The 15,371-nt window shown below is 42.3% G+C and overlaps 2 protein-coding genes and 1 long non-coding RNA gene across 11 annotated transcripts in view; 1 reads left to right on the plus strand and 2 right to left on the minus strand.

Annotated features, from left to right (window-relative positions):
* Positions 1-10,505, minus strand: part of LOC105687951 (titin) — a 28,977-nt gene extending 18,472 nt beyond the window's left edge. The window contains exons 1-13 of one of the 2 annotated variants that reach the window (XM_048659778.1): positions 10,295-10,505; positions 9,960-10,189; positions 5,440-5,482; positions 5,076-5,350; positions 4,817-4,980; positions 4,506-4,727; positions 4,067-4,410; positions 1,473-1,821; positions 1,161-1,399; positions 834-1,063; positions 618-761; positions 276-533; positions 45-188 (exon numbers count right to left, since the gene is read on the minus strand). In XM_048659778.1, coding sequence (XP_048515735.1) covers positions 45-188; positions 276-533; positions 618-761; positions 834-1,063; positions 1,161-1,399; positions 1,473-1,821; positions 4,067-4,410; positions 4,506-4,727; positions 4,817-4,980; positions 5,076-5,350; positions 5,440-5,465 — 2,395 coding nt within the window. In that variant the 5' untranslated portion in view covers positions 5,466-5,482; positions 9,960-10,189; positions 10,295-10,505. Of the gene's footprint in view, positions 1-44; positions 189-275; positions 534-617; positions 762-833; positions 1,064-1,160; positions 1,400-1,472; positions 1,822-4,066; positions 4,411-4,505; positions 4,728-4,816; positions 4,981-5,075; positions 5,351-5,439; positions 5,483-7,718; positions 8,288-9,959; positions 10,190-10,294 lie in introns of those variants that run through there. The other variant, XM_048659777.1, reaches the window with a different exon arrangement.
* A 2,321-nt stretch (positions 10,506-12,826) lies between these two features.
* LOC105687964 (titin) overlaps positions 12,827-15,371 on the minus strand; it is a 37,977-nt gene continuing 35,432 nt past the window's right edge. For 7 of the 8 annotated variants that reach the window (XM_048659776.1, XM_012403942.3, XM_048659769.1 and 4 more), the window contains 4 exons: positions 14,782-15,276; positions 14,437-14,531; positions 14,173-14,353; positions 12,827-14,081 (listed from right to left, as the gene is read on the minus strand). In XM_048659776.1, the coding sequence (XP_048515733.1) occupies positions 13,972-14,081; positions 14,173-14,353; positions 14,437-14,531; positions 14,782-15,276 (881 nt within the window). In that variant the 3' untranslated portion in view covers positions 12,827-13,971. The remainder of the gene's footprint in view (positions 14,082-14,172; positions 14,354-14,436; positions 14,532-14,781; positions 15,277-15,371) is intronic. The other variant, XM_048659772.1, reaches the window with a different exon arrangement.
* On the plus strand, positions 14,250-14,910 carry LOC125502090. The gene is made up of 2 exons (XR_007279929.1): positions 14,250-14,388; positions 14,682-14,910. It is a non-coding gene; the product is annotated as an uncharacterized LOC125502090 (long non-coding RNA).

Below are 15,371 nucleotides of genomic sequence, written 5' to 3' on the forward strand. Positions count from 1 at the left end.
TCCCGCGAGCGTAAATTGAGACGATCGGTCATCAATCATCTTACCAAATACCCGAAGAGACGCTGTGCTTATCGCCTCTCCCAAGCGATTCACAGCTCTGACCGTATAAGAACCGGCATCTTCGACTCGTAGGTGCATTATATTTAGTGAGACGTAACCGAAGTTGAAGATGGTTGTGATTCTTGAACCTGCGATATTTCATAAATTATAATCGGATGGATCATTTATTTATTTTATAAAAAAATGGCAGAGTTACGATCTCGAGTGAAACTCACTGGCTGTGATCGGTCTTCCATCCTTGTACCACTCCACTTTCATGGTAGGATCGCTAACCGGTGTTAGCTGAGCTTCGAAGTGGGCATTACGGCCCTCCTGAAGTTCCCCAAGTTCTTGGAGTGGACGGATGAATACCGGTCGCTGGGAAGAGGTTTCTTCGTAACTCTCTTGCCTCTGATATTTGCTGTAGTCCTCCAATTGCTGTATGTATTGCAGGCTGTCCGGATGCTGACTGGTCTGCTCGATGGTGGCGCGTGCTGAAATTCGAATCATCGATGAAGCGGAGATATTCGCCGGTGGGATCTCATCGTCAGGCCGAGGTGAACAGGTGAGATACCAACCTGTTACATTGAGTATCGCGGTCGACTCGGCTGTGCCCGTCGAACTTATTACGCGACACAGATATTGTCCGGCGTCATGCATCACGATGCTGATCAGATCGAGGGCGATGAATCCAAATCGGAAGATTGAATTGGCTCGGGAACCTGGAGCGATAAAAATTTCGATGAAGAAATCTATGAGCCGCGAATCTTTGAGGGAAAGAAGCTGTTACTTACTCGCGTCCAGAGGTCTTCCGTTGACGTACCATTCGACCCTCATCGTAGGGTCGCCCACCGGTTCGATTCTGGCCTCGAAGTGCTGTCGCCCACCCTCAATCTGGTGACCGTCTCGTAGAGGGATTATAAACTGCGGAGGTGGATAGATTCGATCCTCCTCGTGACTTGGTAAGTGCGGTTTCGCACGCTCAACGTGTCGCAGGTAGATCACTTCGGGGCCAGGTGCAGGTCTGAAAATATGAAAGACGTCGCGATTCGGAGAGTAGAATTATTTTTTTTCGTGTCAGCTAGAATACACGACGATCACCACTTTTTCGAATAACTCACTCTGGTTCGATGACTTTCGTCGGTCGTGGTAAGTTCAGGCGTCTTGGTTCGGGGGCAGATCCCTTCGGTGTTTCGACGAAAAGCCGGGCCCGGGTGGCGGTAGAGCCGGCTACATTTTGTGCGGTGCATTGATACCATGCCGCATCTGAGGATCTTGCCAAGGGGATATCCAAGGTCGAGGCTCCACTGCCGTCCGTTGATATGCGCACGTCGGGGCCGGGCGCTATGGGCACACCATCCTGGTGCGAAAGAAAAAAAAGGTAATAGAAAAATTAGTAAGCGTTTGATATCGTCGACGGTCGTTCGGTTCACCTTCTGCCAAGTGATTCGTGGTATGGGAGTGCCGACCGCTCTAGCATTGAAAGCGACTGGTTCTCCTTCCTTGACGTTCATCGTTGTGAAACGCTCGACGAATTTTGGCGCTACGACTTGTTCTTTTTCAATAACGTTCAGGGTACATTGGGACGAGGTTTCTCCAGCTTTGTTACGTGCCACGCAGGTCACTATACCGGCGTCAGCTCGACTTACGTTCGTTATCATTAGCGAATTGTTACCCGATTCATTTACAAGGATCTTGTGGGTCGCGTCGTTGGCTACTTGGTAACCGTTTATATACCAGCTCACTTCCGGATAAGGTCGTCCGGTCACACGACAATCAAATCTGCAAAACGATAAATAATTCGTATGGATGAACCCTCCCATGGGATGACTGTTCACGCGAACGCGAAGTTCCAACGCATTTTGAACTCGGTAACACGAATCCGTTGAGGAAATTGAACGAAGAATTAATCTCATCCAGATATCTCAATTTTTCTGGTCCAAAAAGTGAGAATTTGGTGATAACTCGATCAATTGTGTGGACAGAATTATTTAGCTAGCAGATTTCAATTCTTAGGATCGAAATTAGTGAGAATAACCGATGGAATCCAACAAAAATTTCTTTTAATTCTTTTGGATTTGCTCGATTTTTACCCCCGAAAAAAACATTTTTTTTTGATAGATTGAGGAGGATATTCTGACGTATTTTGATCTCAGAAATCCAAATCTGGAGGAAAAATTGATCTATCTCCAAAATTGACCGAGTTATCGCTAATTTTCAGCTTTTTGGGGTGGAAAAAAAAAAATTTAGTTCTTGATGTATTCCTATGTAATTTGAGCTCAGAAATTCGAATCTGAAAGGAAAATTGATCTATCTGTAAAATTTATCGAGTTATCCTCATTTTTTCGCATTTTTTGGCATAAATTTGAGGATATCTCGAAGGGAAAAAATCGTAGCTCAATTTGGACGACGGATTCGTGTTCCTGAGGTCAAAATACATAAGAAAAGTGCCATACGATCAATTTTAAAAAATAAAAATTTTTGGTCAAAATTTGAGATTTTTTCAAGGTGTACCCCTTTGGATTTTTTCAAATTTTGACGAAAAATTTTTATTTTTTAAAATTGATCGTATGGCACTTTTTTAATGTATTTTGACCTCAGGAACACGAATCCGTTGTCCAAATTGAGCTACGATTTTTTCCCTTCGAGATATTTCGATTTTTATGCAAAAAATTGCCTAAAAACGGTGATAACCCGATCAATTTTATAGATGGATCAATTTTTCTTTCAGATTCGAATTCCTGAGCTCAAATTACATAAATAGAGATTAAAAAATCAATTTTTTATTTTTGACCCCAAAAAGCTGAAAATTAGCGATAACTCAGTCAATTTTAGAGATAGGTCAATTTTTCTTTCGGATTCGGATTCCTGAGGTCAAAATACGTCAGAAACTTGTGAAAAACTTTTCAAAAACCTAAAAAAAAAAATATTGATTTTCGACCCTCAAATCCAAAAGAAGATCCAAGGAGTACCTTTAAAATTCTTTGATTTGTCGGTGAAAAGTCAAAGTATCTCTCTCTATCGGATATCTATGGTGCTCTCATGTATTTTGATCACAGAAATCCGAATCCCAGAGTCAATAATTGATTTATCTATCAAATTCTAGGTGTTATGACTGATTTCTTGCTGTGAAAAGTAGAAAAAAATTCAGATATCTCTAAAAATTTTAAGCTCAAACTAATTTTTTGGACAAATTCGTGTCTGAGAGGTCACCAGTTACTATAGTTACAGCTCATCTGGTCGATAGACGTATTTTTTTCTTCTAGATTCGGATTCCTAAGGTCAAAATATATCGGAAAATCATATTAGACTCAATTAAAAAAATTATTTATTTTTTGCTCAAAAATCGATTTTTTTTTTCGGCTTTTCAAGGGTAATCTCACGTATCATTAGTACAGGAATCTAAGTCTGAAAGCCAAAATCATCTACTCATGCAATCCATCGAGCAATCATCAATTATTCGCTTTTGGCAGCAGAAAAATTAAGACATATCGGTTGATTTTTGTCGTAGACCCACTTTGGTTCGTCGCAATCCATGCATGGGTCGAAATATTCGAATTTCTCAATTCACCAGCGAACCCGAGTTTAGCTGGAGTCAGGTAGCCACGGGCGCGGGGTTTGTTTTGAGGCGTCACCTCTGCTCAGCCTTGAAGGTGACGTCTCACAACAAAACGCTACGCTGCTGGCTGCGCTGACTCCAGTAAAACTCGGGTTCGCTGGTGACTTGAAAAGTTCGAATATCTCGACGCAGAAATATTCTCAAAATTATGGTGAAAAAAAATGTAATAAAATTGCGATAACTCGGTCAGTTTTGTAGATGGATCAATTAGGTTTCTAGCTTTGTATTCCTGAGATTTTTTCTTTCGTCCCAAAATTAAAGAAAAATGAGGTCCTGCGTAAAGGATTTGCAATAAATAAAATAAAAGTAACGCCACAATGGAACTCGACATATGAAAAACGCGGACGTTCCACGCTGGGTATCATCAAATCTCCGGATAATATTCAGAGATGAGACGAAGATATTCACCTCGTCATTTTTCCTTCGGTAACATCGCGGTCGGCGCAAGTGCGAATAAAATTTGGTGGCAGGACTTTTCCAGCCTCTGTAGTCTCGGAGCTTTCGACATGAGTGCTCTTCAGTACCTCCCTCTGATGAACATGAGTTTGAGCCTGATCAACTTGATCACTTGGCTCGATCGCGAGGTACGCAGAGCTCACTGTACATCCTTGAGGATTTTCGGCCAGCAACGTGTAGTGACCACCGTCTTCTTGGCGCGCTCCTCGAACCTTCAGTGTAGCTTGTTGGTTCGAATGAGAAATTTCAACGCGCTGTGAATCGCGAATCCTCTGTCCATTTTTGAACCAAGTTAGCTAGGGAGAAATCATTGAGATTATTTATCAGCATAATCGCTCGCCGATTGCGATTTTCATTAAAATGATACAAGTCAAAAACGAAATCCACTAACTCTTGGTTTTGGATTCGCTGTAAGTTTTGCGGTGAAGACGGCGTCGGAGCCTTCGACTAGCTTAGAGTTTCTCGGCTTCTGTGAAATTTGGGGTGGTGAAACCGGTCCCAAAGATCGGTCGATTACGGTTGAAATTTGCGTATCAGATTCACCCACGTAACGACGAGTTATCGACTCGCGGTATTCTGTTTCGCGCAGCAGTCTGTATTCGAAGGTGTCAACCTGAAAATTCATGTCCGTGGCAATCAGATTTTTCATTTCATTCGGTCTCGTCTCGATAGAAAAAAAAATTAATATCCCATAGAACGCACTTTGAAATCTTCGATGGTACTTCCGTTGATGTAGCTCTGTTTCTCGGTCGTTTTGCGAGTCGTTTGGAAGGTTTGGGCGTATTCTTTCTGGTAGCCACCGAGCTGCTGCTGCGGTGGAGGTCCGAATCCTTCCGGTTGAATGTAAACGGAGCAAATTGCCTCACCTAAGATTTATCAAATATCGATCAAATGATGCACAGTTGATTCAATTCGTCGATAAAAATTTTTTATCAAAATTCTGGACCCTCGCGTTACTTGCCGTATTGATTCTTTGCACTGCACGTGTATTCGCCCTCGTTACCAGGTCCGATCTGATTTATCTGCAGCGTAACGACTCCGCTTCTGTCGTCGTAAGACATGCGGATTTTCTGGGATTCGAATAACGGTAGACCCTTGTGTGTCCAGGATACCGAAGGTTTTGGATTACCCCTCACGCGACCCTCAAATATTGCGTTACCACCCTGCGCGAATCTTGCGTTCTTGAAAATCTGCTCGAATACCGGAGGAGACGGATCACCCGGTCTTCCGGTGAATCTGCGATAAAATATTTCGTTCTCAATGGTCGGCCTCGAAAAAAATAACGCAATTCGGGTTAGCGCAATCGAATGCGACTGTCTACTCACGCTGGTATGGTGGGTGTCGACTGCATCACGATTTCTCCTTGCACTATGTGGACAAAAAGAGAACAGATAAATCATCAAAATTTGATTATTGACAATTTTTACCACCCTTCATAGCGCATTCGTTACACGAAACACTAGAGAATTTAGATTCGCGGTTATCTATATAGATCCAACTGTTTGTGTCAAATTGGACGAAGGCCAGGTCGCTATAGCTGAGTGGGAAATGTCGCTGTATTTTTTTAAGCCACCTCATTTACTGTCGAACGATACGAAATTCGCGGTTGGCATCGGGAAAAATCGACGGGGCGAAGTAAAATCGAAAAATCGCATCTTTTCTTCATTCAAATACTCCATGGTAAAAATGAATCTGAAAAAGTCAATCGACGAAGATCTTCTTCACCAAAAAGCTTCGGTACCATGAGACCAGCTGACATTGAAGAGCGTGAAGGGATGAAAAAAATTCGACGAAAGCTAGCTAAGGGTGGCGAAGCGTGATTCGTATTATTTTCTTGCCGATATTTATTCGCTCGGATCGTAAGAAAAATGCAGCATATTTCCCCGATGAATCTCTAGCGAGATGCGGGCTATCGGGGCGAGGCGGAAGGTGAGCCGCAACCTATTTTTGTGCGGCATGGGATCGCGTTACCCGAACCCATTTTAGGAGCAACTATCTTTACACGGCGTGTGTGCGGGACGCCCAGCGGAGTGGTGTGGCGTGGCCGCGCGTCGTCGCGACGTAGGGAGCCGTTCTCTATACCTCGCCACTCGACCGTCCAATCGGCTCGTCGGTAAAGTTACGCAAAAAACCAGTCACTGACCAAAATAACGCCTTTCGAACAATCCCATTATTCCGAGGGTACCATATCGCCAATCGTCGCCGATCCGTCGACCTCGACTCCCTGTTTTTTCCCTCCACCGAAATCCCCTCGATTCCCCTGTATTGTTTACGCGAAAAAATTCCGCCACGTCGACGCGAAAAATTTACCGATCTCGAACGGAAACGAATTTTTCCGCGAATTTTCGAATCCATTCTCTGTCCCCTTCTCACGCCCCGGTTAGTCACATTGACAGCTGTCGCTTCCGATTGTCGGAATGACGTTCGAACGACCCCGGGGAAAAAATGATATTTTCCGTGAGATTCGTTATCGAGCTCGGCCCGTCCATTCGAACAGTAATTTTCAGTCTCTCGATTTCTAGATTCGCAATCCTATGCCGATACGTGAAAAATTTCCGTCCGCATAAATGTCTGCAGGGGCAAGTATCTGAACTCGTTCCAGCATTATGTTCGTGCAGGTAAAGCCGGAACAAGGTCCCGTTCGCCGGCCGTACCAGGTGATAACTATCGCCGTATCTGCCCACACGCGGGTGTTCCGCGATACGACCTGCATTGAACACGGTTGAAAATTATGGGCAAAAGAAACTTTGTTTTTTTTTTTTTTTTTCCAACGAGTTGGAAAAGTGCAGAACTTGTCATCCAACAGGTTCCATCCGATCCGCTCTGTTCGGGTACCGTTAACGTTATTATTTCCGTCGCGTTTCGAACGGGCTCCTTTTCGTCCTAGTCACTGAAAATTTCATTGCGGTGCCGATTTTTCAGGGGTATTTTATATTCCGAGTTCCAACATCTTGCAACGATTACGGGGGAAGAATATTTTTGGGGTCGTGATTACGGCTGGAGGAATGTTTCCCGTCTCATCGTGGGGCCTCATACGCGCCGGAAGAGCGTCAACTTCGTTTTGACAGCTGGTATCCGAGTGACTTTTTTTCCCGAAGTTTAACGGGGGTGGAGGGAGAAGCGTTTTGTAAAAGTGGGGGGAGAGATTATCTTAGAGATGGCGGCACAGACGGTTCAACCCGCTCAACGAGCCTCCGGCGACGTTTGGAGCCTCGAGAAAATCTCGAAAGTTAAATTCTATCTTTAGAAAGCACTGCGTCTTACGAGAGCTCGATCAAAAATAGATTTTCACCGTGGAATTTCGTATAGAGGGACATAGCCGAGAAGAGGGTTGGATTTCAGAGGACCGCGAGGAGTAAATTCATGAATTTATTTGATGCGCGGGGGATCGATGAGATCGACAAAAAAATTCGAACAACCGACGGATAAAAATTAGCGATCGGTTGAAATCGGGACGAGAATCGTGGACGAAGACGTGCCTGTATTTCCTTGATTTGGGCTCTTGGAAAAAAAAAAAAGGGGGAACACGTTTTTGATTATCGTGGTCATTTTCATTTCGCATTCGCATTCGCATCCGGATTTTCGGGTCAAACGAGAGACTGACCTCTCTGCTGACTGGTGACCTGCTGACGCGTAATCTGGTGCTCGGTCCTGTGCTGCGAATACTGTTGCTGCTGAATTTGCTGCTGCTGAGTAGTCGTGGTAGTCTGTTGTTGCTGCCTACTCTGCTGAGATTGCTGAGAGTTGGATTGTTGACGATTCATTTTGGATTAGATCACGATCCAAAATTTTCGATGGTAAAAGAACAAACGAATCCCCACTGGTGGCAAATTATCTAACACACACCAACACGAAACACCGTTAAATAAATAATCGTTCGATTTCAACTAAGCGGGTCAAATCCTCTCCGTACGGACAATGGGGTGGTGCTCCTCTTCGTAGACTTTTTTCTCAATTATATTTACGCCAGTAACTTATTTTTTTTTTTTTCTTTCTAATATTCTCTTGTAACTGTAACTGCGCTCGTTAATTTTATGTATATTTAATATATACTTTTCGTTTAAATAATTCGCTTATTTGCCTGCCACGGCTTCAGTCGGCAGAAGTCAAGTCATTATCAAAATATCCCCGAGACTCTTTTAACCAAGACGTCGGTCGAATGCGAATTGCGAGTGAAACTTCTGGTCTTCGGTTGAAGATCTTGCGGGTACCGGAGACGTAGGTGGGGGCAGCCGACGTCGACGCACTCAAAAGCAGTGCGGAGGGGCATTCAGGTCTCCGTGACTCGCGAGACCGAAATATAATACAACCTCCCTTTGGTCCATCGCACTGAAACAAATCACAAGCGACATCTTTGCCATTAAATTCCTCGAGCGTCTCGGACCGGAAGTTTCGCCGAGAACAACAAAAACAACCCCTCGCGATTCGGTCGTAGATTGTCCGCAGAGTTCCAATTTTTTCATCCCTCGATCGTCACCTCCTCGAATCCGTCGACCCTTCGACCCTGAAATTTCATGAGCGATGAATCAGACGAACGCGCGTCGTCGTACGGCGGATTCGTACAGCCTTCGGACTTCGTGAAGCTCTTCTCGAGTTAGTGGAGGCTCCAGGGGGCCATCGGAACGCGGTATACCGTCAGCGTTCGTTATAATAATAGTATCTCGAGAATGTAAAGACTCGCCACTACGTCCATACGTGAACTCGGTGCGGCACTCTTCGATCCGAAAGTCCTTCAACGCCGATAATATTTTTACGTAACGATTATTTATCGTTGCGAATGAAATGCGAAAGGCTTTTGAACCTCTTCCGATAGGACTCTCTCCCCGCATTTCCGCGCTCACTGCCTCCTCTTGACGGCGGTCTTGTTTTTCTGCTTCTTCCTCTTCTTCCTCTTCTTCTTCTTCTTCTTCTTCATTTGGGACAGCTCACAAAAGCACATGCTCAGGCTCACGCAATAGGTTTCAGTTTCGTAGAATCACGCGTGCGCTAATTAGGACTAGACCTGCATGTGGCATAATGTTATAATATAACTCATATCGCAATGAAGAATAGAATCTCGGTTTTACGTTACATACGAGGTTTACACGCTGCGGGGACCTTGTCTGGTCTACAACGGGCAAAAGATGTTACGTAATTTATGCACTCGTTTGCGCCACGCAATATTATCTCCATGCGCGTGTTCTGATATAACACGAATCCGTGCTAGATAACTTTGGAGAGCACCGATAATTCGTACGAGATCGTCGAGATTTCGAAAACCGAAAAAATTCTCCAATTTCTAGAAAAAATGTTGCAACATGTGATGAAAATTATACCCGAGCGAAACTTTATAAATAAATAAATAGAAATATGTGTGAAAAAAAAAAAAGGTCGGATGAAAGGTGAGTCGAAAGGTGACTCACACTAGTTGACTCCTAGGATAGCATAGCGACCGATCTATTCCTGGTTCAAGGGATCGTTTCTGAACCTCCGCTGTACGTAGATTTTACATACATTATACGTTTCTACTTACGTAGAAAGAGATGAAAAATAATCCGAGGGAGAAAGAGCGAGAGGAAAAAAAAGTCGGGGGGTTACTGTGGAGTGTGGGCGTTGCGTGGAGCGAAGTCAAATTTCCTGCGATGTGATTCAACTTTGGTTTATAATCCGTAAGAATAAGTGGCCGAAGAAGCGTTATGCGTCCACCCGTTGGGGGTGTCCGTATCACGTCTGAAAATTTCTATTTTAGAACCACTCATACGACCATTGGGGCGGATCCAGTTTTCCGATTAGGACTCGGTAACGATAGCGACTTCAAAAAAAAAAAATAAGAGATGATGTAGTTACCAGGATTTTTTCAACCTACCCTTACTCTCCAATTCGGGATCCGGATAATCGAGTCTCCGGACGACGGTGTATCGTTTGTTCCTCGGAAGATCTTCGCGCGACTGCCCTTCGTAAGACGTTATCTCAGTCTCCTTGTTCGCCCAAAATTTATCCGATCGAATCGAGTGCCTCGAAATTTCCCAGGAATCTCGCAAAGTTTTCCCAAAATTGTCCACAGGGTTAACGTCCTCCTCGTGTTGCGCAGACAAGCTTTTTTTTCATCAGAAAAAAAAAATCGATGAGTGTAAAAAATCCTCGCGAATCGGTATGAGCCTTTTTCGTTGACCACGAATCGAAATCGCATACATTATTTACCTGTCGATGAAGTTTTGAAATTCTTCAGAGTAGTCCGGCTCCTCCTCAGGCTCCGCATCCTGGTTTAATTCGTCGCCCACTTCCACTGCCGATTGTGAGATGAAGAGGTCCTTCAATGTCACGTACTTCAAACTATTCTCACGAGAATGTTCGCCGATTTCCCGATCTCTGTAAGTTCCGTAGAAAGACGACGGTACTCCTGAAAATTTTTTTTTTCATCCCACTGTTTTCCGTTCGTATTGAAACAATTATTTTATTTTATTTTTTTTCCTCTATCCCATCTCGTGAGTAATTGTGCGACGGGATTATTTTATAAGCCTTTTACCTGAAGCTGATCATTTATAATGTGTACGGTGGCCGACTTTGACCGAAATACTATTAATAAATAACTCACGGGTACAATTCAGAGAAGACCTTTGAATTCTCCAATAAAGAGTCACTGAGCTAGTTGCCGATGTGCCACTTCTATTTTCAAATATTAAACGATTCGCGATATAGTTATAACAACTTGCTGAGAAAACGCGAAATAATTACGCGAAATGCCAGACTACACACGTTTTTTTCTGTCAACGTTTTTGCTTCAGATTTTCGGGCTAATTATCCCTGAGCTTTTCGTTATCTTGTTACATCGGAAAAAGATGATTTGAAATTTTTTCAAATTAAAAAACATAATTTACAGATTTTTGGAGGGCCCTTGCGTTGGGAGGGGGGCGACAATAATAGTGCAAATAATTATATTTGAGACTTCAGGTATTTATAATTTTGGCACTTCGCCATACGCAGACTCGACAGACAACTCGGTGGAACGAGAATCAAAGAATAAAAAAGGAAAAGAAAAATAATTAAATCAAGACGTTTATTTTATACGTCATTTCTCATTTACCGATGCAACTTGGAAACGATCAACCATGCTGAAGTTTAAAAGACGGAATCGGCTAGAAGTTCGGGGGAATAATTCTTCGATAAATCAGCTCAAAAACTGGTAGAAATTTCAAAGTTGAACAAGCGTCACTCCATTGCAATGAAGTAGCTGTGCGGTGCATGGAATATCGAAATTTAGATTTACGTAGAAAGCCATTTTACGCATGGTTCATACATTTTGGTCTACACGTAATGCCGAGTATTTTTGGCGACCCGAGAATCTCCTGGCAGACCTCCTGGAGATATCCAATTATTTTCTTTTAACACGACTGGATCCGCATAGCGAATTTATTTGGAAACGTAGAAAAAAATTTCGGATGAGACACGTCTCGTATTTGCAGTATCGACCGCGAGCTTTCTGATTTACCATTAAAATTCTATTCCTAGTTCAAATGTAATGAAATTTAATCTTTCTCATCGGTACGCAGATAATTTTAATTCATATGAAATGTTGAATTATTTTTAGCTTCGCCGCTATATCGGTTTGCGAGCTGCTCGAAAACTAGGAAACTTCGTGCGCTTTGTGCGCATTTCTCTTTTACACGGTTCACGGAAAATCTCGGGAAGAATTTTTTTCCACGATTGATACAATCGAATCGATTCATCGACCGCTATCAATGACCCTAAACAATTTTTATGCGACCTCCGAATACGCGACGTACCCCATAATTCCTGTGTGGATTATAAAACAGTTGTACATTGTTCACGTAGTTCCTGAGAATCTTCAAGTTTATTTCGGCACTCTGCCTCATATACATCGTCAGACCCGCAATGAGTCAGTGCCTCCGCTATAGTTTGACTGTTATTGGCTACCGCTACCCACGATCATTACCACATTCAAAATACGAACGCAATTTTTTAGGGGGAGAAACACGCCCCGTTACATATTTTTGACCTTTGACGGTAGAAGAGTAAAAAACGTGAATAAAAATCCACGTCTAGGATTTCCATTTTTTCTTTTTTTCCGTACCACCTAGAGGCTTGTTGTATCTTCCTATCGAACATCGATAAAACGGACGTGTAGGTGGGCGCCTGGATATTTATAATTAATGTCTAAAAAAAATTGTTTTCCTATTCGCGAACTTCTCTTATTCTTGGTCGAACGACTCATCGCAACGTTCTTTTACCACCGCACGCGATATTACCCTGCCTACTATTTTTGTACAGGGCCGTCGAACAGCTGACCACTACTTTCCCTTGTAACGAAATAGTTTGGATTTTTTTTTTCTTTCTCAAGCCGGAATTGCGACACTTGGCGCAATCGGAGGATCTCGTGAATTTTTCTCGGCCGAAGGAGCCTCAGGTCCTTCAGATCGTAAAAAAGTGTAACGAATTTTCTGCTGATTTTTGCACCCTCACTATTGCTAGACATCGGAATATTACCACATGATATCTAGGTGAATGACGTTAGTGTATTCCCAGTGTTAGTGAGGATAGTAGAATTCGATAACTTAAAAATTACCGATGCCTCTTTTATCGTTCTTATGTCATCGACGATCGTTGTTACCGATTTTTTTTTTCCTTGTCTTCTTCCATAGGAGCATAGGTTGATACAGGGGATGAGTGTAATGCGTGTGATCATAAATAATTGTTACACCAACAGACCCAATATATATTGCAGAGAAAGCATTGTTTATTTACATTATATAGTATAATACCATTTTTTTTTTTTTTGTCCTGTTCTAGTAAATTTTTTTTTTCAATTTTTTTCTGTGCAACGTGATGCACTTTATCAATCGATTATTCTACAATAAATAGGTAATAACGCAATAGCATACTGCACAGCTCTGACTAAAATTGTAAGTGAGAAATAAATAGACAGTGAGAAAGACATGACAAGAAATTACAAAAGCTCCATAGGACAGGGGTGGCTTGGTGTGAGGATACAAATCGATGTATTAGCTCAGATTTGTCGAATTTTCTTTCTTTTTTTTTTTTAAACGGATATACAAGTTGTGTTATTTCAGATATTCGTTACAATTGATTCGGTTATTGAGTTTATAATATTGGTTTCTTTTTTTTTTTTTTTTTCATGGTACTACCCCTTAAAAATCAGGCACTATCTGGTTGGACAAGAAAATATTAATATTACATGGCCATTCAATTGATTAATCAAATAACCTGACTAGTTCCTTCACCGATCACGTTTACATATACATGTTACATTACATTATATTACATATACTATATACTGTATTGTACCATATATTATTTATGTATATTAGGTTTAAATCCAACCTGCCGTGTACGCGAAAATGCATTCGAATATCATACGTTGCTTGGCGCAGTGAAAATAAAAGTAAAAATAAAAATCAAATGACTAATAACGAAAACGCGTTTGCAATAAACTTATTCAATAATAATTCACTCTTCGAAGCGTTTAAAATCAAGGCGTCGTTACGTGCGATTATGAATTTTCATTTTATCATTCAATGACTAGTACATAAATCGTCTGATACTTGCGCAGCGAAAAAAAGATGAAAAAAAAATTAAAGAGAAAAAAAAAAAAATCATAATGCACAACAATCTAAAATAGCGTTTACATTGACAATACATTCGATAAAATTCAATTATTATTATATATAGTATATGTTCGTGTATTAATGAAATGACAAATATTTGAAAGTATATCACCCATTTTGATTAATTAATTATTATTCCACAGCTACTTGGCAATTCCATTAAATCCACCACCCAAGTGTATTGTACCGCCGAATTTACCAAACGATCCAAAATCAGCGTTACACTGCTATCACCTATTTCGTGTTATATAGTGAGCGTCTGTTACCTGGAACCAGCAGAGACGCTGAAGTCGACGTGGAACCCAGACTGTTCGTTGCCGTACAGCTGTAACCACCTGCATCCTCTGTAAACGAAAAAAAAAAAATGTTGAGACGGTCGTTAGCATTTTTTTTTCATCCATAAAGCAGAGCATTTGAAAAAATTCTTGCGCTTACCGGGATAAGCCCTGGGTATGGACAGCCGGCATACACCGTTTCTGTATTGAATCTCGTTGTTTCCAGAGTTCTCAATTATCCTGCCGTCCTTGGACCAGAGGATATTCGGCGGTGGCTCAGCCTGCACGATGCATTCGAATCTCGCCGTCTGACCGCTCACCACTGCGATGTCTCTCAAGGGCTGTGATCGGGCAACGAAAAACGACGGGCGTAAAGGTAATCGATTATTTGATTGATTGGTTAATGAATTGATTGACCGATTACCGTGATAAACAGCGGTGCCTTTTTCGGCTGAATGTCGAGATACGGTTGAATTATTTCCTTCGTTGCCGGACCGCCATTCGTTGGCCATGGTGATCCTGTGAATTTGAGGAACATATTAACGAAACCTCGTCCGATCGACGAAGACACTGGAAACCTGGCTGAATCATCTCTGACTGGATTTTTTTTTTCTCTCTTACTCTAAACGTTTCCGAAAATTTTGAATTTTGTTCTTTTTTTATTTTTAGGCAAAAAGCATGATATGAAATTTTGCGAATGAACGTGACGGTGGATATCGAGACTTGTTAAAGTTAATCTGGTTACTGATCCCGATCGTGGCGTGTCTACCTGCTGAGTCTACGTTACTCGGTGGTCCAGCGCTGAGACTGCTCTGATGAGGCGATAAGCTCGGAAGACTCGGGCTCAACGACACCGGGCTGGGAGTCGCATTTTCGCCGAGCCATCTCGTCGATTGCGGTATGGATACGCTTGGGGGGTGAAAATTATTGTAACTCGAATTTCCGCGTCTGATTTTACTCCTGGTTTCTTCCGCCTCGGAAAATTCGCTCTCGGAAGTCGGTTCGCCCCACTTGACCGTTTTGGAATTTGGAAATTTTCCGGATCCTTCGCGACCCGACGATTTGGAAAAACCGTTCTCCTTCCTGGTAGTGAATTCGTGAATTATTGGCACGTCGATGTCGCTCGCCCTACGTTGACCTCGTATCGATTTCGACGCACTGCTCACGGTCTTTTTACCTTCACCCGGCAAAAGGACTCCAAATTCGTAGCCGAAATCATACTTGAAGTATATCAGACCTGTGTCCGGGTCGATGTGTTTCGTCCCTGTTTTACGACGACGTATGAAAGGAAATATTTGAAATTAGTCGAAAGAATTTATTAGTTTCGATATTTGATAGTGAATTCAATTATGACGGGAA

Source organism: Athalia rosae, chromosome 8 (genome assembly GCF_917208135.1).
Source record: "Athalia rosae chromosome 8, iyAthRosa1.1, whole genome shotgun sequence".
NCBI classification, from domain to species: domain Eukaryota; kingdom Metazoa; phylum Arthropoda; class Insecta; order Hymenoptera; family Athaliidae; genus Athalia; species Athalia rosae.